This window comes from Bactrocera dorsalis, chromosome 4, assembly GCF_023373825.1.
Source record: "Bactrocera dorsalis isolate Fly_Bdor chromosome 4, ASM2337382v1, whole genome shotgun sequence".
NCBI lineage: Eukaryota > Metazoa > Arthropoda > Insecta > Diptera > Tephritidae > Bactrocera > Bactrocera dorsalis.
In genome coordinates this window covers 7,590,123-7,616,846 of record NC_064306.1, presented here as the reverse complement: position 1 = coordinate 7,616,846, position 26,724 = coordinate 7,590,123, and the positions used below count along the sequence as shown (strand labels likewise).

The 26,724-nt window shown below is 31.8% G+C and overlaps 1 protein-coding gene across 1 annotated transcript in view; it reads right to left on the bottom strand.

Annotated features, from left to right (window-relative positions):
* Positions 1-1,611: 1,611 nt before the first annotated feature.
* Positions 1,612-26,724, bottom strand: part of LOC105232172 (signal element on autosome protein 2) — a 55,064-nt gene continuing 29,951 nt past the window's right edge. Inside the window, exon 3 of the mRNA XM_049456654.1 lies at positions 1,612-3,103. Within this exon, the coding sequence (XP_049312611.1) occupies positions 3,081-3,103 (23 nt within the window). The 3' untranslated portion in view covers positions 1,612-3,080. The remainder of the gene's footprint in view (positions 3,104-26,724) is intronic.

Genomic DNA, 26,724 nt, shown 5'->3' with positions numbered 1-26,724 from the left:
TTAAAAAATTATGAAAAGTTGAATATAAACTAAATAATTAATACTGTTTCAACTTTTTCTTGAGTACCTATTAATAAATATAATTAATTTTAAATTATTTTGAAGAAAGAAAATTTTAAACTACACTTTTTCATAATTTTTAAGTAGTTCGATTTTTTTAATCTTATTTTAGTTTACATTTTTTGCTAATTCTGTTGAAGCTTTTCACATGTAGTGATTTTTAATTTGCTTGAATATTTTTATACTCTTGCAAGCTGTTGCTACAGAGCATAATACATAGTTTTGTTTTTAATTATTTTTTCTCTATATTTTTTCTAACTGTATAATATTGTATCTTTTTTCGGTCTCTGGTTTGCGTCTGAGGTATATCGTCGTTTGTTGTTTCTTGCTTACTTAATTTATTTTTTAATTTTTAACTGATTTGCAGATTTTTCTAACCAAAACATAATTTTAAAAATTAAGTTAACATATATTAATTTAATTTTATTTAATTATTGCACATTTTGTAAGGGTTTTTTGTAACTATAGTATAGATTAAAAACCACAAATAAAAAAAATTAATTTAAAATAATCTATATGAAAATTTAAATAAAATAAGTTAAATTAAAAATTATAATAAATTATTTTTTATATATTATTTATAATTTTTTTTATGAAATAATTTATAATTTTTTTATAAATCAAATTTATATATTATTTTTATAAATATTTTTATGAAAATATTTAATTTTTTTTAATAAAAAATCTAAAATAAAAATATTATTAATACAAAAAAATAATGTTAGGGCTTGCTTTGATTTTATATTTAATATTTTGAAGCAAAAATTTGAATAAAAATTAAAAAAAATAAATAAACAAAAAAATATTTTTTCTAGTTAATATATTTTTATGGTATTTTAAATAAAAAAAATAAAATTTTATATTTAGTATAAGAATTTATATAGATATTTTAAAATTTTAACCAAAACTAAATAATTTGGAGTTTATTTATTTTTTAATTTACCAAAAAAAAAAACAAAAAATAATAATAATCAAATATTAAATAATTTGAAATAATAGTTGGAAAAAATTAAAAATAATAATAAAAATAAAAAATCATAAGTATTTTTTTTTTTATTTTATGCTAAAGTAGCAAACAAAAAACATTCTTCCACATTTCTTCCAAAATTAGTTTTCTTTATTGTATTTTCCACTGATATGCATAAGTGTTGATATTTGCCAATTATTATTGCATCGTTTTTTTTAAACAATAATTTTTCACATACAATTTGCAGACATAATTTTACTTTTTATTATTTTTTATTTAACAACTTTGAACAAAAATTTTCCAATTAATTTTCCAACTTACTGTCTCAAAATTTCAATTTTTAAACATATTTCTTGCATTTTCCTTTTCTTCACCGTATTTCGCTGTTTTACTTTCACTTTTTTCTTAACTTATGATAATTCTTTAAAATTTTGCTTAAACTTGCCAAAAAATTACATTTATTTACGTTTACAGTACATTGAAATAGTTTTCGTACAGTGCTGCTTAACACACTAAATTTAATATTTTTTTCAATAAAACTGCTTAGCTTCAGTTTGTAAATTGTTTTTGCTTAATTTTACTAATTTTTCCTTAATGTTATGAAATATTGTATTTTTTTGTAATATCGATATTGTTTATTTACCTGTTTATTGTTATGTCAGATATGGTGTATCCCTGCCAAGTTGTGATTTTCTTAATTTTTACTAAATATTATGAGTCGGTGAATTGTTTTCTGTTTTCTCCGAAATCATACTATTGTGAATTCCAGAGTCGTATAAGAGTTGTAATACTGGTATAAGAGTTTAGAGATCAACTCTCCATCGTTTAAGAACTTTTTTAAACGTGTTTCATGTACATTTACATCCAAATCAACTTCCTTATTCGTATGAGATCGTAAATATGGTGTAAAAGTAGTTCGTTCGTCCATGCTATTCTTCGTTTATTTTTTTTTCGGTCATTTACTTCCAAATCATCTTCGTTACTCGTAAGAAGTCGTAAATGTCGTATTAAAGTAGTTCGTTCATCCATTTTATACTTCGTTTCTTTTCTTTTTCGGACTTTTATAACGTCCTCGTGTTATAAAACTTACAATTTTCGTCTATATAATTGTAGGTAATCATAAAAGCGATTAATAAGATTGATTTTGAAATCGATTTGTATGTCGTTATAATGTAAACTGCTTTAATGAGAGCCGTATAGGAGAGTTATGAAGTTCGTATAAGAGTTTGAAAAATCGTTGACAGTTTTTGTTGCAATTTTTTGTGATTGTTTCCTATTATACATTTTCTGAAAGAACTATTTTATATAGTTAACAAGTATAAGAGTGTTTTGGAGCCGTATAAGAGATTTGTAAAATTCGTAGAAGAGTTTGACAAATCTTTTACACTTTTTGTTGCAATTTTTTGTGATTGTTTCCTATTATACATTTTCTAAAAGTATAAGAGTGTTTTGGAGTCGTATAAGAGATTTAGAGGGATCGTTCAATAGCGTATAATTTAATACCTTGTTTAATACAGTTTTTGTTTATTCCGATATGGTTTGTATAAGTGTTGTATAAAAGCAATTTTATTGTATAAGAGTCATATAAGAATGGGCTGTACGCTATTTACTATTTGCTTTATAAGAATTTCGTTTCGGTCTAAACAATTGTTAGCACTCCCAAGTAAGCTCCAAAATAATTCGTATTAGAAAATATCGTATAAGAGTTGTATAAGAGTTCAGTTAGTCGTTCGGTACCGTCTTTTACACTTATCTTTAAGCATTTGTCTTCATTACAACACACACACATAAGTTTTTAGTTCGTATAAGTGTTCTGTATAAGAGTATTTTTATGTATACGAGTGGTATAAGGCTCGCCTTTGAAGCAAATAGTTGTTTAACATTTTCATTTATTTTCTTTAAAATTTCATTAACTTCTCTTCTTTCTTTTACACTTTTCTGTCAGTTTCTTGAAAATATATATATGTACATACATACATCTTTGTATGAGTATGCGGATGTCTTACATATAGCATTCCTTGCCATTTTCGTTTTTCCTTCAATATTGCTGTTATTAGTAGCCCTCGGCGATGTTAACTGTAAATAAAAACATTGAAGGATAATAAGTTAGGTTATTTTCTATATTTTTTTAGAGGTTATAGTATATAAGTGTATACATATAAATAGTGACTATATATTGGTAAAATTGGAATTGAATCTTTAATTTTAGTTTCTCAGTTTTCGGCCGAAGTCTCCTTATTTATTGTTTAAATAATAATTTCCATGAAGTAGATCTCTTTCTTTGATACATGGAAATCTAAGATAATCCAATGTGTATCGAGGTCTTTCGACTCTTTGGGGAATGTCCAAAATCAGAGACGACAATGAAAATGGTGGACGTAAAGAAGACTACTTAGAATTCAAACAATCCTCTCAAAAATCATTGGGTGAATATAGAGTTGAACGTAAGAGAACCCAAGAGAGTATAAAATTATGACGGTGAATGGCCACTGGTTCTGGTAATCCTGATAAGGATGGACATAAAGATGGAACCTATGGATCTATGGTTAGGATTCTAAAAGACCGGTTTAAAATCTTGAGTGAATATGGAATTGCGACTTGATGGACTATCATGGAACGTAAGAGATCCCAAGATAGTACAAAAGTATGATAATGGTGAACATAAGGATGGATCAATGGTTAGATGAAATATGAAATGGCAATAAGCTAGACGTCGTTGACTATCATCAAGTTTAAGAGAGATGAATTGAATTGAGTTTCACAGAGCGCTACAGCTATAGGAGCGCTCGTGGTGCGTTTGCATATACTTTAAACCGGTTCTGATAATAATGGTTGCATGGATAGGTCCTATCGATCTAGAAAGTGATGGAAACATGAATCCACTCAAGCTTTGTATCTTTGACTATCATAAAGAGATCAACGAGCGCTGCTGCTATAAAACCGCTAGTGGTGAATTCTGAAATTACTGTAACCAGTTGAAAAGTCTCTAATACATTCAACCGATTTGAGCGTCAATCGAAAGTAAATGCAAACGCGGTTGAGAGCACAGCAGGGGAACACAATTATAAAACTTAAATCGCCTAGTGTTTCATTGCAATAACAACAATGGGCACTTAAAAGAAACAAAAGTTCTGAAAAAGTCATTGCATAAGTGGGACGATAAGCGGAGAACAATAGCAGCAACAAAACGAAATAAGAATAACATGACATTTCATTGTGAAAAAGGTCAAAACGCAAACCAAAACTAAAGTGCCGAATTGTGTTAGATAAATCTAATTCGAAATGCATTAAAATTTAGGTAGATATTTATAAATATATATACTTATGTATATCTACCAAGCGAGCTAATAAACAAATGTGTATTGTTGTATGGTACCCGAGTCAAATGACCTCAGCGCGGAGGATCTATGTCAAATTGGTTGATGGTTCATTAAAAATTTCACGACAGGTAGCCGATGTAGCGCGAGCAGGGGGTAAAAAAGGGAAAGTTCAACCGGTTTAATTAACCCTCACGGCTAATGTGTCACATAAACCATACAACGAACACACACAGTTTAGAAGATGAGCAGAAGATAAGCAAAAAGTCAAAAAGGACGTGTGAAAGGGCCAACAAGTCTTCGCGGAGGCTGTAGAAATGTGTGCAAACATTAAGAATATTACGCGGAGCCGAGTGATTACATCATAGGCCGCATTAGTGCCGTCTTCTGTGTCAAGTGTGTTGACATGCAACACAAAAACTCAATCAATTGTGGCAGGCATATTTTTTAATTAATCAAAAGTCGCACATACGACCAAATTATAGCAAAAGAAAGCAACAAAAACCATATATTGTACATACATAAAGTAATCCTGATCCAAATCGAGCAAGCAGCCGAGCTTTCTGCAGGACATGCACTGCGCGTAATTGCTTATCAAAGCCTCGCATTGTCAGCAGAAAGTGGAAATTGTTGTGGAAATGTTGTACAAAGAAAATAATATGGAAAAAAAAAGATAAAAAAAATAATTATAATGGAGCCTTCTCCAGCTAGCGCATACCCTGTAGGAATAAAATTATTTAGCCAGTAACTATTTCCGATATAAAAACGTCAGAATCTCTCCTATGAATTGGCTCGTCTTGAGAATGTATTTAGGTACCTTTCTTAGAGTTAGAGTTGCCACCTGCTGAAAAAATTAAAGCTTAAACTAATAACTAAAAAAGTTAAACATTTAAAAAATCTTAAAGAAATTATTCAGAAGTGCGATAATTGTAAAATATTTTAGACTAGAGTTGCCACCTATTGAAAATTTAAGAATAATATATTAAGAAGGTTAGCAAATATCAAACATTTCAGAAAACCTTACAGAGCTTATTCAGGAGTACATTAATTGAGACATATTTTTGGCTAGAGTTGCCACCTATTGAAAATTTAAGAATTATATATTAAGAACAGGTTAACAAATATCAGACATTTCAGAAAACCTTACAGAATTTATTTAGGAGTGAGTTAATTAAAACATATTTTGGGCTAGAGTTGCCATGTATTGGAAAAATTAAAGCTTAAAACAAAAAAAAATTAACTAACAAACATCAGCCGCTGAATAAAACTTCCTGGAATATATTCAGACATTAATTAATTGAATTTTTTTTTCGAAATATAGTTGCCACCTAGGGCGAAAAAATAAAACTGTTTAGAAAGCTCTTCTTAAGTCTCTAATTTAATTTACAATACCAGATTTAACTATTTTTTTTTAATAAATTAAGCCAAAATATGCGCGAAGACTAGTAAAAGCGAAAATAAAGGAACTTAGCGTCACACCACCAAATTTTCCAGCAGGGTAGGTATGTAAATGAGTGTGCTCACAAGAAAAAGTAAAGTTTCCAAAGAAAAAATCGAAAGTCTAATCGAAGAGTATCATGCATGAAGCGGCCTAATTTACATCAATCTTAATTTTTATTAACACAGCGAGGAAAAAAACCTCGAATCTAATGAAAAAATCGCCAACGAATTTGGTTCAAATGCGACAAGTAAATATTTGTATGGATATGAATGGTAAAGTGATATGCACACAAGGGGCGTGTGTATCCTTATAGACCCATGTATATATGAAGTTATGTGACTTGGTCCACAAGCCCGTGTGTATGCGTATATGTGTGCGTACTTTGACAGTTAGCTTATTGAATACGAAAGTAGGGTACTTTTCATGCTGCGGCATTTACCGCGTCACAAACGTCAGCACAGCAGCTGAAGGGTTCCTTTACCGCAATGCAAACTGGTTGGTTGACGACTGAATGAGTGAGGCTTGATAGACAAGTGAGAGTGTGGTTAATGTAGCGCCGAGCTGCGGAGTAAATTATGCCGTGGCATATCCATAGCAATGCGAAGGTTCAAGCAAGGCAGAGGGGGAAAAAGTATGGTAAAAAGTTTCAAATAATCGAAGGATAGAAATGTTTTTGTTGCTGCCTTAAGATTTTCATCTCTTTTTATGTTTTTTTTTTTTATATTTCTCGTATGCGACATGACCTTTTTCGGCTGATTTGCAAATGAATGGCGCGTGTTAGTAGCTACTTTATTGCTTTTAAGGATATTTAGCTGCACAGCTGGTAGCCTTTTTGTGATTGCAATTTTTTTTGAGGTTTCCGACAAATTATGTGCTCAAAAGTGTAGCAAAAGTTGAACAAGTGACACGTGCAATTATTTAAATTGCGAAACAAGTATTTTATGTCGCTTTGGTTGCTAAAATTTGCAAATAAAATCTTTGACTTATTGTTAATATCATAATAATAATACTAATAAACAAAGATTTCCTATTCTTGCTTCCTTGAATTGAGAAAATTTAATATAAGACCTTATGTATATCCTTATAATCAGTTGTGTGGGAGCAATATGTTATTGTTATCCGATCTATTTTCACTCTTAATTTTATTTTTATGATCAGCAAAACTTCTGGAGTTTCGTATTCATAACTCCCTAACTGTAGAAGCTATACTGAAAAATATTGTAACCGAAGAGTCGGTTGTATGACTGTTATATTCTATGGTTATCTGATCTTAATGATTTTTAAAAATCGTTTTACAATTACGATAAATAAAAATTTCTCAAAATTTTGTATTTCTAACTACCTATTTAGAGAAAATTTAACACAAAATCCAATAACTGAAAAAACGTTTATATGGCAGCTATATGTAATAATGATTCATTCCAGTTCGTCCTCACATATGTTTAGTGCATTACTACAAGGCACCTGTGTACCAAATTGCAGCTCTAAAGCTCGAAGGGTTACTGAGTTCAAGTAGGTCGTCACATAGGGTTAAAGTTAAAACTCACAATTATTGTCGAAAAGCGCATGCTATACTCATTTAATATAATAAATATAACTGAAAAACATTTAACAGTGTGCTTAAAGTCGGTTTTTCGAGTTCAATGTCGGTTCGAGATTTCGCCACCCGGTGGGGTTTTTGTAGATCATCGATTAATTACATGTGAGTCACAAGGAACGATTGCAAACTTTGTTAAAATACAAGCTGAACTTGAGAGGCTTATTACCTTTAAAGGTTTAGATAAATTGAGCAGTAAGAAGATCAAAATGGTCTATATTGTTACCTGTGAGCCACTAAGTAGTAATCTTACAGCCAAATATGTCTCCTTAATGGACTGTGGTGAAACTTTGCTCTACTTAAATTTGAGAGTCTAAGAATTTGCGGCACAGTGGGGTCTCTGGAGTTGAGCAGCTGTAATTTGAGCTGCCAAAGGTGGGCGTTGAGACGAGAACTCGGCAAAATTATTGGAAGTTCATTTGTTAGGAAGTGTAAGAGGGAAGTTGTCACAATATTTTCAAGTTATGGGTGTTTCCTGCTTAATGTTTCAACGGAGGCGTGGTCAGCTTTTCTCTAATTGTAATCTTTCCAAAAAAATATTAACAGTTACCACTTTCTAACACTTGAGTAGGGTTAAACAAAGAGAAAGTGCTTCCTAAAATTTTCCTGCAGTTTTCTATAACTACTTGTAAATGCGTTGTACCGTTATGAAACGTTCCACTTATATAATAAAATACATACTTTGTGTGAACTGGAAACTCCCACAGCTAACACCAGCTGCTTTAATTACAAAAGAAACCAAAAAGAATTGCTTACGGCATAGATTTCGCAAACCATAAATACAATTCATACCCTTCTTCAATGGAGAATATTGAAGAGATCTTTCGTTGCACCAACACACACATTCTCAGCGGCATTTTCTCAGCCGTCGATCGCAAACGGCGATAAGTTAAATAATGCATTTAGACCGCATTCGTGCGCTACCGTACGATTGTCTTCCTCTTCTTATTCCACTACTACCTTTTCTTCTACTTTTTGTTTGCTCAGCGATTTGTGAGAGAAAAATGTGCGGTAATTTGAAATGGCAAAGCAGATGAGGCACAAAAAGGAAATGTTCGCATGTATGTGTGTATATAAATATCCTGCACGATCGGAATGTGCACCGCTCGATAACAGTAATTTTCAATTAATGCACAAACAAAAGCCAGCAAACACTGAAAAACCTGTACGCCGACTTACAACAACACAAGCACAGCAAAAAAGGTGCGGCAGAACGTATACAAATAAATATTGTAGTATGGAGAGATATATTATATCTGTGTGGATATAGCGCGATTTTTATGACTATTTGCGCATTGTCAATATTTATGTTTCGACTGAGTGGTACTCGTAAATAAATATTTGCTGAGATACAAAGGAACAACTGAAATACATACAGACAGATAAATGCGTGTATGTGGAAGAATGCTTGAAAGAATGCTATAGAAGAAGATTCGACTGAGAAGTGGCAGAATTGGCGCACAGTTGTGAAAGGATGAGTACATATAAATATATATATGTGTGCCTGAAAGAATCACTCAAAATATACACATATATGTGTGAGTTCCAAGCCATAAAATCGGCAGTGTAATAAAGATTTCAAAAAGGTATTAAATTCGTCATAAAACAACAATAAAATCTGTTGCGTAAAACAACAAAAAAGCTATGCGCTTGAAAGTCCACTCTGTTTACCCGAAACCTAGCGGCATTTATAGCCAACGGAAAGTTGCACCCACAAAAACATACCTCAAAAGTATATTGGCAGTGATTTAGTATGCTACAACAATAACACTAACTTAATAACTTAGTTGCAGTGTGGAATTCAATTATTCTAAATTTTAATAAAAATAAGGTGAGAAGCTAGTATCCTCTCAGTAACTGACTTCAAACTCGACTAAGAGTGCTTTGAAGATATATCCACTGCTGAGAGGACGATTATCTCAGCACTTCACAAAATCGGCTGCATCTCCGAAAATAAGTCGAATTTTGAAAAATCCTTCCAAGGTCACATTTTTGAAAGTCTAAACTTTATAAATACCCCCTTAAAAGCCCCATCGACTCAATAATTTAAAGCAAGAATGACCTAGTAATTCTCTCCAAACTCAACTAAGTGTGCTCCGTGGAACATCATATGCCTGGCAGAGTGATTGATACAGATTTATGCGAGGTAAAAGGTTTACCCAAAAGAATTTAGTAATTAAAAGAGCTTAAAAGCTCTGTCGAATCAATATATTACTGCTGACAAAACTATAAACTAGAACCCACTCTGTAATGGACTTCAAACGCAACTTCGATTTTTCGACGGAAATATGTTTCTGTTGTTGAGAAAGTGATTACCTCCGCTTCCTAAGAGCTTAAAATCCCATAAAAGCCTCGTAAGCAAAAGAGCTTAAAAAGCTTCATAGACTTAATAAATCATAACTCTCAAGAAAGAGAGAATACACCATACTGTCAATATATATCAAATATTCTAAAATTGCGCTCAAAAGCTTCCAAAGCTTTTAAGAACTGTAACATGCTGCTAGCCTCCATAATATTTCATATTGGATTTGCAAGTAAAGAAAATCAGATATTTATTAGTTATCAAAGAAACTGTATATTTAGGGCTTAAGAATTATAAAATCGGTCTCAAAAGTTCAAAAAGCTTAAGCTATAATATGAATGTAGAATTTGATATCATTTGCAAGCAAAAAAATCAAGACGTTCTCAGATATCAAAGTATCTGTAATAAGAAAGCTCAAAGTTTATAAAATGTACTCAAAAGCTCACAAAGCTTTTAAAATCTTTCAAAAGCCTCAGCTTAATGATATCTTATGTTTGATTTAAAGTACAAAAAATCATAAATTTTTCAGATTTTATATCTAATATAGTAGCTATTTTGTATTAAGATAGCTCAAAGTTTATAAAAAGAGCTCAAAAGCTCACAAGGCTTTTAAAATATTTAATGCAATGCCATCATACGTTTTATTCAGCGCAGATTTTATATCTATTCTTATCTTAAAGTAGCTATTATTACTTTAAGAGAGCTTTAAACTACGGGAGCTCCTAAAAAGCTTTCTGCAGCTTTCAAAGCTCTTTCAGTTAAATAATAAAGAACTAAACAAATTATAATATTTTTTATGAATCTAAGGTCAAAACATCCTCAAATTATTGTGGCGACTACAACTTTTAACATGTCAGTCCAAAAGCTCTAAATAAAAGTCTACAAAAAATATGCATTGCATGTTGAATCCATCTATAAACTTTCATCCACTTTAGAATACTGCCCGAATAGCATATCAAATCTACATAATTTCTTAAGAAATTGAAATGCAATTAAAATAATTTCCGTACTTTATACCGATACTAAAGCAATTATGGTATATAAATTCAAAAATCGACGATGCGCACGCGATCACGAAACGGCACGACACATTCATATACACACGCTAATGGCAGTGTTTCGTGGAAATAGACAGGGAATGAGATTTTAACAACATTTGATTAGGATGAGACAATAAAATGTAAAGACAGCCGAAGAAGCGTCAAATGTTGCAAGTGAAGAATTCTAATGGAGCCAGAGGATTTGTAGAAAGCTGAAAGGCAATTAAAGTGGAAAGCAACACGCAAATGTGAATGCTGTAGAGATGAAGATAGGAGGGAGTGAAGATGAATTTTAAGAGTTAAAAAAATTACTTCAAAGAGACAATGAATGAATCATAATGGAATGATTGACTCATATTGGAATTTGGAAAAGTATTATAAAATTTCAAAAACAAGTTCCATAAAAAATGGAGTCCAGGAAGAACGGGAGTCCAAAAAGTGATACAACGAAGCCATCAAAGCTCTGATTGAGTCAAAAAATCTTGATAACACTAACAGGATATACACATATAGCCTTCGTATTTAGATCAAGGAAGCAACAAATTATCGATTTTCTCTTCTGTTTTGCCTTAATAATATTATATATCAGTTTGGTTAAAAGTTGATATAAATACGACAAGCTTTTCGTTCAACTCTCAGAGTTTCATTCGACAATTTTTGGGACTCCTCGATTTTAATTTGTTTCTGAAGCCCTCTGGTTATCTTTGGAATATGAAAAATGTTAGAAAGATCTTGTTAATTTGATGCAAATGGATCTCAAATTTATAATCCACAGCATCAAACTGTACGAAAAGGAATGCAGAAAGGGAAAATCCGTCAGGAAAGTTAAGAATGGAATCAGATTATGTTTAAGCTATTACAGTTCGAATCAAGATGACTTAAAAAGAAAAATGTCGCTTCTTTTGTGAGTTCGAAAGTCAGGACCAGATGTGAGGGACTTCATATATCACTGAAGGTATATCTATACATATTTGAAGCTTTAAAGTCCTAAAAATTTTACCTCATTAAAACAGAACGAAGGAGAGCAACATACATATATCTCAGGCTCGACTGTGTTTTTGAATAGATATTTAAAGGATAAAAGCTCTCCAGCTTGTGACCAAAGCGGCTGTTGATAAACTCAATCCAATCAACTCCAATCTCAGTCAAACTTTCGTACAAAGTTACGAGTCAAGTCGTGCCGTCCTAAAGTTTTAGGGAAGTTATGAGAGTGTTTGTGATTCTGGTAGATGGATACTACCTCAACCTCAAGATCTTCAACTTCAAAAAAAGTTTGTTACTTATAGAGCGTTCCAGAACAGCTGAATCAAATCAAAGGTTTGAAAAAGAGCTTTTACCTAAAAGATCTGTCTAGAGCAACGAGGACAAATGTAAAACTTGGAAAGGAGTTTTTAACTTATAAAGAGATCCAGAGCAAACGAAGCTATAAACAAACTCAAAAGTTTGAAAAGGAGTTTCTAAAGCAACGAGACTAAATTCAAAGCCTTAGAAGGAGCTTTATACTTATCTACCGGTCTAGAGACGCCGAATCTACTGACAAGCTCGGATGCGCCAATCAAGAGCGAATTTTCGAAGAAGCTTAAGCGAGGTTGAGAGTGGATTTGCGTCTATAAGCCCCCAAAAAAAAAACTAAAAAATGGATTATCGAAAAGGCAATTAAATTTTTTAGGCAAATTATAAACTGCAAAACGTAGCTGTGTCAATAAAATTCCGAACAATAGTATGGATTTATGAGAGATCGTAAAGAAATTGAATGAAAGGAAATAAAAAGGCAAAAACATCGAAAATTGTAATTCAATGAAGCCGCCAAAATGGTTATTATTTAAATGACATAGATATGGAAATAAATCGTTAATCCAATTAAACGGGTGATTGTACGACGGCTGAGCGAGATTACGTGCGACACACATTGCTTCGTGCATAACTGGCATGCATACACACATGCTTACATAAGGGGGTAATTATATTGTTTTCTAAGCGCATGTGTGTGTGTTTGTAATTTTTTTTCGCTGTAAAACTGAATTTATGTACGCTTGTGTTGTTGAAATTATTAGCTTGGAAATCTTACGAGTAAACTCTCACGGCTTTGGTTGTTGTTTTTATTTGTTTATACCCTGAACGGGGACTGCCTGTATAATATATGCGAATTGGTTATGCAGTTTTTGAGATATCAAACAGAAATTATGCGCATGTGTTTTTCTCTTTAAGAGACAGGTTATTTGTTGGAACGGCTATTATCGGACCACTATAGCATATAGCTGCCATACAAACCGACTGCTTAAAATTAAGTCCTTGTATGGAAAACTTTTTTATTTTACGAGATATCTTCATGAAATTTGGTAGAAATTATTTGTCAAAGTAATGCTGCAACGTCCAAAGGAATTATTCAGATCGGTTCACTATAGCATATAGCTGCCATACAACCCGACTGCTTAAAATTAAGTCCTTGTATGGAAAACTTTTTTACTTTACGAGATATCTTCATGAAATTTGGTAAAAATTATTTTTCAAAGCAATACTACAATGTCCAAAGGAATTGTTCAGATCGGACCACTATAGCATATAGCTGCCATACAAACTGAACGATCAAAACCAAGTCTTTGTATGGAAAACTTTTTTATTTCGCGAGATATCTTCACGAAATTTAACGCAGATTATTGATCAAAGCAACTATGTAAGATCCGAAGAAATTGTTGAGATCGGATCACTATAACATATAGCTGCCATACAAACTAACCTATCAAAATTAAAAAAGAAATTTTGTATACCCTTTCATGCCATAAAAAATGCACCTGTGAAGGGTATTATAGCTATTTTATTGCTGTCAAACGTTAACGTTTTGTCTTATTTTTATGTATTTTTCTAATTCTCCTTTGTCACGCTGCTTTGCACCTTTCCAACTCCTTGCCGGCGACCATAATTCTCGTTGGCGTTTTAGATTTCACATAACTTTTATACATACCTTTTATCTATTTCGCGTCAAGAGCTAATTCCACAACTACGTAGAAAAAGAGATGAGATAACAACAACAACAACACAAACTATGACAGCAACAACACGGCAGCGCGCCTAAGGGATACAGAACGCGGCAACAATTTCGAATTTGGAATGTGTGTCAGCCTTTGCTAGATTGCAGATACGGCGCAACTTTATTGGCCCTATCTATGAATTTATATATGCGAGCGGGGTCTATCCTATCCATGTTGCTTTCAAATGCGAGCTGTGTGGCGCGGCGCAGCAGCCAAAGATTTAAGACTCCTCGGCAGCGCTCGACTATGTGAGCGACAATAAATTTATAGCCATGCTACAACAACATAACAACAACAACAACAAGTGTACTAATGTAGCATCTTCTCTGTAGCATAATCTGATCACACGCAAAACGACAACAACACACACACATATATATATGTATGGGTTGGAATTTTACTTTTTGTTACCATAATTTTTGTTAGTTTTTTTTTTGCTTTTGTCCGCACATCTAATTTCATTTCTGATTATTACTTTTTTTTATAAAATTTTGTGATTTTGTTACTTGAAAACGTTCGTTGAGTGGCTTAGCGACCGCGTTGAAGGGGCGCATGCGCGCGGTTGCGATTGTTGCTACGCATGTATGTGTGTGTGTGTATGTATATGTTGAAAAGAGATATATTTAACTGGCGTAGCAACGCTGGCAGTTACGCTAAGAAAAGGAGTACCATAATAAAAATAATAATAGCAACAACAACAACACACACTGTAGTTTTTGTAATAACACTAACAACAAAATTCATGTGCTTGGCATTATGACATGATTGAGTCAGCCGGCAATCATAGACGCTGCCGCCAAACGGGCTGGGCACCACCTCCCGCTTCTACGAAGCGACGCAACAGCGAAACCACACACACGCTCATGTGTTGGATGTGTGCGTGCTTAGAGAAATATTGCCGCAAGCGTGTGAACTTTTGGTAGCAAAGGCGTTTGAACAGTGTGTTGTGATTACAAAAAATATAAAAAAAATTATAAATGAGAAAAAATTTTAAAAATTAAAAGAAAATATTAAAAAAAATAAAAAAATATTTAAAAAAACAAAACAGAAAAATATATAAAAAAAATTATAAAACAGAAACATATTGAAAAAAAATGGAAAGACTAATAAAAAAATGTGAAATAAAAATATATATAAAATAATAAATATTATTGAAAATAATTTTAATATACATACATTTAAAAAATATATGTATAAATATAATAAAAAAAAAATTCAAAAAAAAAACACATTTTGTGTGTGTGTATTTTATCCAAAAATTTACATAAAATTTTCCTAAACATAAAAAAAAATAAAAAAAAAATTTCAAAGTTTTTAAAACATAAAAAATTAGATATTTTAAAACATTTTTTTTTTAGATTTTTGAATATGTTATTTAAAAAATTTGCATAAAAATTAAAAACAATTTTCCTAAGGTAAAAAAAAAATTAAATAAAATTTTCGAAATTTCTAAAACATACATATGTACATATAATTAAAATTAAATATTTTAAATTTTTTTTTAGATTTTTGAAAACTTTATTCAAAAAATTCACATCAAAATTAACAACAATTTTCCTAAAGTTAAAAAAAAATTAAATAAAATTTTCGAAATTTTCAAAACATAAAAAATTAAATAATTTAAAATTTTTTTTAGATTTTTGAATATGTTATTTAAAAAATTTACATAAAAATTAAAAACAATGAAAACTTTATTCAAAAAATTCACATAAAAATTAACAATTTTCCTAAAGTTAAAAAAAAAAATTAAATTAAATTCTAATTTCTAAAACGTAAAAAATTAAATATTTTAAAATTTTTTTTAGATTTTTGAATATGTTATTTAAAAAATTTACATACAGTAAAAACTTTATTTAAAAAATTCAAATAAAAATTAACAATAATTTTCCTAAAGTTAAAAAAAAATTTAATAAAATTTTCGAAATTTCTAAAATATAAAAAATTAAATTTAATACAACTTTTTTTTTGATTTTTGAATATGTTATTTAAAAAATTTACATTAAAATTAAAAACAATGAAAACTTTACTCAAAAATTCACATAAAAATTAACAACAACTTTCCCAAAGTTAAAAAAAAATTTAAATAAAATTTTCGAAATTTCTAAAACATAAAAAATTAAATTTGTTATAACTTTTTTTAATATTAACTTTATTCAAAAAATTTATTTAAAGCTCCAAAAAATTATCTTAAACTTAACAATAGAAAAAAATAAATAATGTTGACATTTTTGAAATTTCTAAAACATGAAAATTTAATATATTAAAGTTTTTTTTTTAATTTTTTAATACTTTATTTCAAAAAAATTAAATTAAACCAAAAAATTGAAATGTTTTAAATTTTAAGTTTAGTTTCAAAAATTTCAAAATTCAAATAATGTGCAATTTTTTCCATTTCAAAACTATATTACACTTAGTGTAGTTAAAAATTTTGAATGTTAAATGCATTCAAAAATTTATTTAAAGAAAATTAATAAAAATAAAATTTACTTAATTAAATAGTAATTCAACACACTGTGCCGTAAACGGCATTTAATCTAGCAAAGCAGCAACTGTCTGTCTGTTTCGCATTAAATGCGAGTGACTGCGGCGAATTTTTGTTTATTGGCTGCTACGTTTGATTTGTGACTGCCGGTGTTGGTGTTGGTGTTGTTGGCTTCATAGAAATATTATATACATACATATGTATATTTATATAGTGTGTATGTTTGTGGAGCAAATTTTGCTACATTTGAATAAGCTATATTTTTGCTACACAATTGCATTCGCTCAAGTTATAAAAAGTGCCAAAAAAATTTAGCAAAATGCTATTTTTGATACAATTTGAATGAAGCAGCTCATATACTGAGTTTACCTCTAGAAAATAGCATTTTTTGGAAACCTATAGATGATATGATGATACCAGAAGCATTAATCTCTGTGATCTATCTTGTAATGAAGGTGTTGAGCTCAAATTCTTCACATAGGAGCATTGATCACTGTCCAGCGCCAAAATGTATGCAAAACCATTTAGGCTGGAAATAAAAAAGCATTGAGCTTACTTTTTAATTTTAAGGCCACATAATTTGTGATGAAAAATATATCATGTTAAAGTACTTTACATAGTAGATGACTAAGGATCATAACACAAATTTTCGCTATCAATAAATTTTTAAAAATTGTTAAAGATGACATCAGAAAATAATCGCACATAAAAAATATGTATATTTGTGTGAAAAATACTGCGTTTTTATTTCAAAAATATTCAAGAAAAATTAGTGATTTTGAATTCAACATTTTTCTAAAAAGAATGTCGATCGACGAAGATCAGTAACCAAATATTTTAAATCTTTTAAACTGCTAAGTTATATCATTATACATGCTGCTTAGCAACTCCTTGTACTATAAAATTATATTCTAGTATAAAAAACTGTAATAGTATTATAATAACAATGTGAAGATCGGTGAGGATCAGTAACCAATTATGAATTTCTGTTAATATAACGAGAATTACAGCAGCTTATAGCTGAGAAGCAACAGTTAGTTAAATACAAAAATGTTTCTAGTGGGGAAAAATTTGAAAAAGATGTTCGGTAATGAAAGGATCAATGAAGATCGGTTAACAAAATCATTTTTTTGTTTCAGTTTATGAACAGAAATTGTTTAATTAGAAGAAGATGGCTGAATTCATAAAATTCTCAATGACATTTCCATATTTTATTGAATTTCAAATTTTTTTCAATTATGTGGCGATCTGTGAGGATCGCTAAAAATATTATTTGATTTCAGGAACTCAAACTGAGAATTACAGCTAACAATTTTCGTTAACGGTGTATTCTTTAGAGCGGAGATACCGCCTTCTTCTATTTAAGCATTTTTGTAAAAGTCTGCTTTTAATCGAAAGAGTAGTGGCGATCATTGAAGATCGGTAACAAAACTTTTAAATGCATAGCCGACTCATATTGGGAGTTGTTGTATGTAGTACATATAATTTAATATTCTTTATCGAAAAATTGTACATCTTATTTTTAAATGTAATCCTATTTTTGATAGTTTGACGATCACTAAGGATCGATAACAGATGCTTAGTTCAGTTGATGACTTGGAACTAGCTTGTTAATGATGAAATGATTTTACTTGGACAGAAAAAAGTTAAACAGTAGTAATCTTCGTAAGCAGTTAAGGTGTCGATCACTGAGGATCGGTAACGAAATTCTTAATTTATGTTGATGATTGGCAGCAGAACTATTATTTATTCAGAAAAATAGTATATAATCATAGTTAGAATAATAATATTCGCAGGCAGCTTAGGGGTCGATCACTGAGGATCGGTAACAAAATTCTTAATCTCAGCTAATGATTGGCACTATATTCTCAATAGCGCAGGATTATTATTTATTCAGAAAAATAGTATATAATCATAGTTACAATAATAATATAGGCAGGCAGCTTAGGTATCGATCACTGAGGATCGGTAAATTTCAATTTGTGATTAGTAAGTGTGGTTTTCAACAGCGAGCAAGATATTTATTTGATCTGAATTAAAGGAAAAAACGAGAAAAGCCTTTTAAGACAGCTAATGAGCCAATCTGCGAGGATCGTCATTCTGAAAGATCTTCATACGATCCATCAGCCTATAGTACAGTGAATGAGAATTTAATTTTTCACTCCAAAAACAATCAAATTTGTATAGAAATCCAATTTTATCGCGTAAAATTAAACAAAAAAAAGTCTTCTAAGATAGCTAATGAGTCAACCAGTGAGGATCGGTAGTCTGAAAGATCTTCATAGAATCCAACAGCCCATAATATAGAGAATTTTCACTCCAAAATCAGTCATATTTTTATAAAAATTCATTATGAACGAGTAAAATTAAATAAGAAAAGTCTTCTAAGACAGCTAATGAGTCAACCAGTAAGGATCGTCACTCTAAAAGATCTTCATACGATCCATCAGCCTATAAAATAGTGAATTTTTACTCCAAAATCAATCATATTTTTATAAAAATCCATTATGAACGAGTAAATACTATATAAAATTTGATTCAGACTTATATTCTTTTAAACGAAAAATCACACATCCGTTGTAACTGCAAATTTTTCCAGATTTTTATTTATTTATTTTATTTTATTTTTCATATTTTTTTTTACTTTTTTAAATATTTCATATTTTTTATATTTTTTTTATTAAATTTTTATTTTTTTTTTTTTATTTTTTTATTGTTATTTTATTTATTTTTGTATCGTTCAACACCATATTGCCACAATTGTCGCTTCTTTTATTTTTTTTAAACGCCATTAATCTTCTAACCACACTTTGAGCTTCTCATTTGTATTTCCTCTCCATTTTTTCAACACATTCTTGTTGTTGTTATTGCTATTCTCTTCATTACTAAGCTCCGCTGAAGCTTTTAATCTAGTATGCATCAGTAATTAATGATGCCACCTAGTGATACACGACGCAGCTGCCCCAAATAAGCTCCCAGAAATCAGTTAACGAATTAAGCGTAATACAAAAACAACAAAAAAGCACAACAAAAAAAAGTACAATACAAATTTATAAATTTAAGCTGAAGATTGGTAGCAAATGATCTTCTTAAAATTTGTTTACTTTTGTAATTCTTGTTTTAACAATCTCTCTGCGTTTCGCTTTTAGCCGCGCCTCCCCCTTTGGCTTAACGCGCGCTATGCTTTGAGTCTCAGTTTTGTGGCAGCTGTTCTGCTGCTTGTCCCGTACAACTGCTTAGCTGCGCTTCTAATGAATTTGTTTATTGCTGTTGTTGCTATTGTTCTTTTTGTTGTTTCCTTTTATTTTTGTTGCTTTTATGATTATCATATCATTTATAAGTGGGTAATTATATTTGTTGTTGCTAGCTTTATGATTTTTATCACATCTACATATGTAGATTTGTAGCTTTACGCGAGCTGTGCTTTGTTGTTGTTTCTTGTATTGTAATTTCTTATGAAGCGTTGTTGTTTGTGCTTTTTTTTGTAAATTTTATATTTTTTTTATTTGATGATATTTGCTTGGCGCTTTTTGGGTGTTTGCTCCGCGTCCGCATTCAGCACAAATCTGATCAACGTTTTTTGGCACAGCTGCGTTTGAATTTTTGAGCTGGGAAAGAAAGTCTTCAGAACTGTCTTGGCGGTCTCAATTGCCGAGTGATGAGGAGGTGTGGTGCTTGCATGAATGGCATTTGCAGTAATGTATTATAAATGCTTTCCGTACACGTGTGGTTTATATGCAAATGTATGTATGTACATATATTAAATTTTTTTTGGAGACATAACGGTATTTCAGAAACTTGAAATTTTTTACGGAGGCTTTCTCCCAAGGTTCAATGATCCCACGTATATCATAAAAAGTCCAGTTTAAGATCCTTACAGCAAGTTTTAAACTCTATAGTTGACAATACTTTGAAATTGTTTAAGAAAGACAACCTCTACAAAGACACACTTTAAACTCTCATAAGCTGAACATTTTCAAGTGTGGTGAAAAACCAATGAGTTTTGGTTCAGAATCTTCATTGTATGACAACTGTTCGCTTGCCAATTGAATCATTGTGACATCTGTCATTTCTTGACTCTGAAATTTTACTCAAAGTGAAATAGAGGTATATCGTTGCCTAGAACATAAGAGGGATTAGTGAATTGACCACAGGGCCAACTGGTATCATCGATAGGAAATAAAGTCTCATTTCTGTCTGGAAGCGATCTATATTTGTGGACACCTTGTTATTGTTGGAACACAGTTATTTCTTATGAATTTAGGTCTACAACTTTGATTCCGGCGTTTAATCGACCAGTGCTTGACCCTACGGACATCTATTGGAAAGCGGCGGAAGCAAAGTTGTAGACCAATATCAAAAACTAAGTAGATAGCGTAGTGGATCTTTTGAAGTTCTATGTGTTGTCCGAAGTATTATGAAACTCTGTATACAATTTCTGAGCATCAAATCAAAGACGCTTCTTACTGTCGTACTTTTTGAGATTCCCTTGACGAGACTTTTAGAAAGAACACGTTGGTTATTAGACATGTAAGACCACAGAAGAGCCCAATAGTTGGGACCATGACAGAAGTTGAGAGAATTTCAGCAGGGAACGTGGCTTTTGAAAGACAAATGTTTATTAAGTGGATATGGTAAAAGATCTTCCGAAGTTCTTTGGATTTTTGCACTGGAATGATTGACTTATACAGTTGCTGAGAACCTAACCAAAGGGTATTTTTAGTTGGGTTTTTGATATTTTAGTATCATTGCTTCTAAGGGAAGATTTAAAGTATGTTAACATATTTTTGGGTCTACTGCAGTTACGTGGATCACTGGAACACAGTGTGTGTCTAAGATGTACAGATATATAGCATGTTGAGTACTGAATATGTATGTTGAGTACTGAATAACCTAGTAGAAGCCCTTCTCATCTTCTACTAGGTTATTCTAGCTTATCATGTTTGTGAAAAAACAAACAAAAATATTCCGCAATTTTATTTGATTATTACCACATACATGGGTATATAGTATATTGTTCCAGCCGAATCAGAGGATCTTATCTCTTGGACTTACTAGATTCTGATACCGTTTATTCTGGAATAGAGATCTATTGTATATTTTCCAACCGAACCAAAGGATGTAATCTCTTGGGCTTACGAGATTCTTATCACATGGATTTCAGAGTAGAGATCTATAGTATGTAGATTGAATTCTAAGACTGGGGAAGTTACGGAGAAAACCGAACCTAAAAAAGTAGTTTGCGTTTATCTGGCTTAATAATATTATATGGTATATATATGGGAAAAAGAGTTAAGGGTTTCAGACTTTTATGGGTACGAAAATATTCACAAATAGTCTAAAATGGAGATAGGTTTTCATTGGATACATTTTCCAATCGTACGAAAATAGTCCTATCTCTAAGGTTTGCGAGATTTTCACGCCATGCATGTGGTTTCGAAGTTATATGGGTTTCTTCAGTTTTTCCTATTGGAGATGATGAGCTTTCCACATCTGAGGAAAGAAAAAAGTGTTCTACGATTTTTCATTGATTAGGAAAAATCCCTAAAGAATCTAGAAGACTGTTGGTAATTAGTCTGCGTTGGATATATTTTCGTACATACTCGGATTGGACGATGGTTCTGGTACTTGGGCTTGGATGCTGATCCCAGCTGCTTCTTTTTTTATTTTCAGGTGATTTCACAAAATATCCTCAAAAACTGTGATAGAGACTTGGTTCTTCATAATCCGTTGATAATTGCAGTCCATTGTGGTGAACTATTTTCCAATGGTGAATTAGAAGAATTTTTTAAAACAAATTTTAAGCGCTAAATCCAAATAGCTATATAAGTATCTGAGCGTCGATTTAAGATTTATTCCTTTTTTCTTCATAGTGTCTTCCAGTTGTATAACAAAATCTTCGATTTCCAATTTCCGCTTGGCTTAATTATTTTTTATTATTTTTTAATTAAGACAACTACAAAGCCATAAAAAATAAAAATAAAAACAAAATAGTTAACGCCGAAAGCCATAAAATACAGCCATACTGGCTGCTATAAGGATTTTAAGACGACAATGCGTTGCGCAGGCGGGCGCGGGGGGCGAAAATGGGATGGCATTAAAAGAAAACTGTGAATCATTGTTGTTTGCTGCGACTACAAAATTTAATTGTTTAATTTTTTTTACTTTTGCGTTTGTTGTTCTTATTTATGTCATTGCATTGCGTTTGCTGTTGTTTTTGCTTTTCTGGTCGATCTTGCTGTCCTGCCACAGCAGTGGTAATTACAAAAGACCACTGCGCAGCTAACGTCTTTCACATTGTTGTTGTTTGCGGCAGCTGTTGTTTTTCTTATTTTTGGTTTTGCTAAGCTGCAAGAATTTTCGAAGAAACCGAAAATCCGAAAACCAAGCACAAATGACGAACACATTGTCGTTAAAGTGCAGATGAAGTGAAAAGACAATGGCAGGATTGCCAAGCCATAAAAGAGCGGCCAGAAGACACACTTAAAATTGTGTATATGTGAATGTGTGTGTGTTTGTTGTTGAAGCAACAACAGCGTACAAACCAACTGCGAAGCTGCAGAACTTCAAAAATTCAATAAAGATTTTTACCTGAGTCACCGAAGGTGAGAAACTCAACGAAGAGAGGGGTAAAGAAAGACAGCAGCAGCTAGAGTAGATACTCAAATGTGGTTAAAAGACGTGAGAATGTATGCGTGTGAGTGACGAAACGACTGCGGCATAACAGTTGAAGCTGCCACACTCGTGCTCAACGTTGTTCCTTAACAGCTGAGTGAAGAACGCTCAAAATTCGGAAAAGGAAACAAACGTAGTATACATATGTACGATAGAAGAACACATAAGCAAATAGCTACCAAAGAACATAGATAGCAACTGAGTAAATTAGAATTGAGCCAGCCGAATTTAGAAAAGAATATGCGATCAAGCAGATCATTACGATTGAAAAAACCGAGCGCTGTTTTACGATCCACCCCAAGAGTACTACGTAAGAGCGGGTGGTGCTAAAGAACAAGCAGCGATAGTTACAAAAATGTGGCTTAAAGCAAGGCTACGAAAAGTAGGAAACAAGGAAGCGTAAAGCAAACGCTTGGTTTACTTGCCAGAATGTGTGTAGAAAGGAAGATGAGAGAAGCTATGACACAATTTGTATGTAGATACATAGAAATTTTGGCGTAGACGCTAAGAAGTGGAATAACATAGAATTCAATTAGCCTGAAGAGTTTAATTTCTGCTCCTGAATACTACATAACTTAGAAGATGGTTGGATTCGGCTAAATTACTACTAATTTCGACATATGTATATAATGTAATCCAGAATTTTTATAGCGAACTTGAATTTGTACAGAATTTTCAATGATCTCTCAGGTGATCTTGTATATGTCACTAAGGTCGCTGTTAGCAAGATTTTTACTAATCATAACATTGTTGGAGCCAACTAGATCGCTACGAATTTGGACACATACATATGTATGATGGAATGCAAGATCTCTAGAATGAACTTGAATCCATAAGGTGTTTCACAGGATCTCTAAAGCGTTCTAGCATATGTCAGTAACAGTCTGTTAACTAGAATGGAACACAGAATTACTAGAGCGAACTTTAGCCTATATGAACTTGATAACCTTGAACCTGATAACCTTGAATCTTTAATGTATTTCATAGGATCTCCAAAGCGTTCTAGCATGCGTCAGTAACAGTCCGTTAACTAAAATGAAACCCAGAATCAGTAGAGCATACTTTAACCTATATGGCGTTCCTCAAGATCTCCAAAGTGATCTTGCAACAGTTCTGTTAACTAATTATGCTAGTTATATTTTTTAAAAGATCATCGGAATCAGATCCACATGAACTTGAGCTCTTATAATATTCTCCAAGACCTCTAGAGCAGATTGAGATCTATATGTGGTTCCATATGATCCCTAAGATGATCTTCAATATGTCATTAACAGTTCTGTTAACTAAGTATGATAAAAGTGTATAAGTGATCTTCAAACATAAGATATATTAATTTATGCTTTAGAAGTATGTTGATCGTTGGAATTAGCTGGAACTAAAATCCTAAGAAGTCTTCAGGATCTCAAAGGCGATCTTGCAACACTTCTGTTAACTGTTGGCATCAGTTAAATCTATATAAACTTGAGCTATATGATGTTTTTAAAAATCTCAAGAGCGGATGTGAACTATGTGCTATAAAATGAAGCTTAATTAGATTTCTACGGATTTCTAGAGTTATAGGAGGAAGTTGAATATGCTTCTAGCTTTTCAACAAGGAATGCTTAAAAGTTTCAGTTCCCTTGGTTCTACTAAGAATGTCACAAAAAGTAAACCTTATTGATCATTCGATCTTGATATTTCAAGAAACAATTTGCAAGCTTCATAACTTTTTGTTATGAAAGGTCTTTCGGAATGGGCAATGTAGCTTCTAATAAGTTTTCTTAAGGCTATATGCATCATGATTTCACTTCGTGGTTCTAAATATCCCTTCTGACTTCCATTAATTCTGTAGTAGAATTAGAAAAAAGGCCTAAGTTTTTAGGAAACTTATCAGGCATACTCTAGAACCCTTGAAACTCTCAAGAATTTAAAGTCTTAAGTGTGTCTACAAAGTACTAAACTTTTTCAGAATTTCAGACCTTCGAAACCAGCCTCGTTGGAATAATAATTTACTAAGAAGTGATGGTTTTTGGGATCAGTTCTCTAGTTTCAGTATTAGATCTTCATTAAAAACCCTATGTCTTTTAGTAAAATACTTTCAAGCAATATTGTGAAATTTTTTTGATTCTGTTCTTTCTTTTAGATACTCAGTTCTTCATAAAAAGATATATGTCCTTCAGAAGACATCGAAGTAAAATGTATAGCATTCAGTAATCCCAAAAAGTTAAAAAAAAATATGGAAGCGATTCGTTTCAAGTTCCCGAATAAGATCAACTTCTTTTGTGCTACCAATTCTAGAAGCTTTTTTAACTCATCGCGAGTAAAGCCAAACAGATTTCGACTAACTGACCTTAAACCTCCCTGAAATGATTAATAGATCATATATGTATACTTTGGTGTAACTGAACTTAGTTCACTCCTGAAGTGATCTACTACATATATTGCAAATAATCTTAGACCTCCACAGAAATGATCAATACATTATGGTAACTGGTCTTAGGCTGCTCCCGAAGTGATCTATACATTCCAGAAATTTTCCTTAGCGGAAGCTACGCTCGGTGGGAGCTTTGATGTAACTGATCTTCAGTGAAGAATCTACTTAAAGTAGATCACTGCAATTGTCTGCTAAACGATCTTGATTTAACATGATCATGTAAGATCATGTAACATTTTTACAGCTTTCTTTATTAGATACTATAACATATACTTTGTGAATTCTTTTACAAATGAAATTTTCGCCACTTTAAATGCGCGCTGTCTTCCATCCTACTTGCTATGCTAAATTTTGGAATTTCGCCAAGTGGCTCGTAGAAACCAACATCATACAGTAAGATCACACTGAGATCACAGCAACCAAAGCGAAAAATAAACCAACAACAGTCTGTGCCTAAAAGAACACATGTCGCCGCTGCCAAAAACTCCCAAAAATCAAACCGGTTTTCATTGTAGCCAAGAAAAACAACAACTTCAAGCGACACAAAAACCGAAACGAAGTGGAAATGAAGTAAAAACGTAAAGAAATGCCTACATAGAAGTCGAAAGCGAAGAAACAGGAGAATCAGTAGAAGGAATCAGAAATGTCGGGAAGCGAAGTAACAGTCGTGCATAGGTAACGATGTATAGCATATAAGTGCATATGTATGTATATATGTATTTATGAATGTCTGTGTGTGTGTATTTCTGTGGAATATGCAATGAAGACAGTTGTTTCGAAGACTGCGCATGCGCAAAGCAAGCAACCAAGTCGCACCAACTGCCTTCAGGCGCAACAGCGCTGTCTGTGCACGAAAGCAAGCAACAATAAGCATAAGCAAAGTAGAAGAATTCAATAAAAATAATAAAAATCAAAGTTATTTAGCGTTGTATGTGTGTTTGAAGACACTTAGCTACACATATGTTTGTCTCTTGGTTTGTATGTATGTGTGTGTATATGCTTCTGGAGGGTGGTTTCTGCTGTCGTTATATTTTGCCGGTTTAATTGCCGATTGCTTGCCGTTTGTGTGTCGTAGCTGGTTGGGTTTGGAAAAGGCATAACACAGTAAACGTTAAGACTGGTTTGTTTACGTGTTGTTGTTGGGATGTTTTTTTATTTGATTCTTGTTTTTGTCATTTATTGTTGCTTTTTTGTTGTCAACGAGCTGCTAGATAGCTGGCTTATAAAATAAAAAAATATAAAAAAATTGTTGTTGTTGTTGTTAATGCGATTTTTTGTTTTCTTTGATGTACCTTTTTGTTGTCACCGATCTCTTAGATAGCTGGCTTGTAAAAATAAAAATTTTGTTATTGTTGCTGCAGCATTATTTTTTTTTTGTTTTTGTTATTTGTTGTTCTCTTT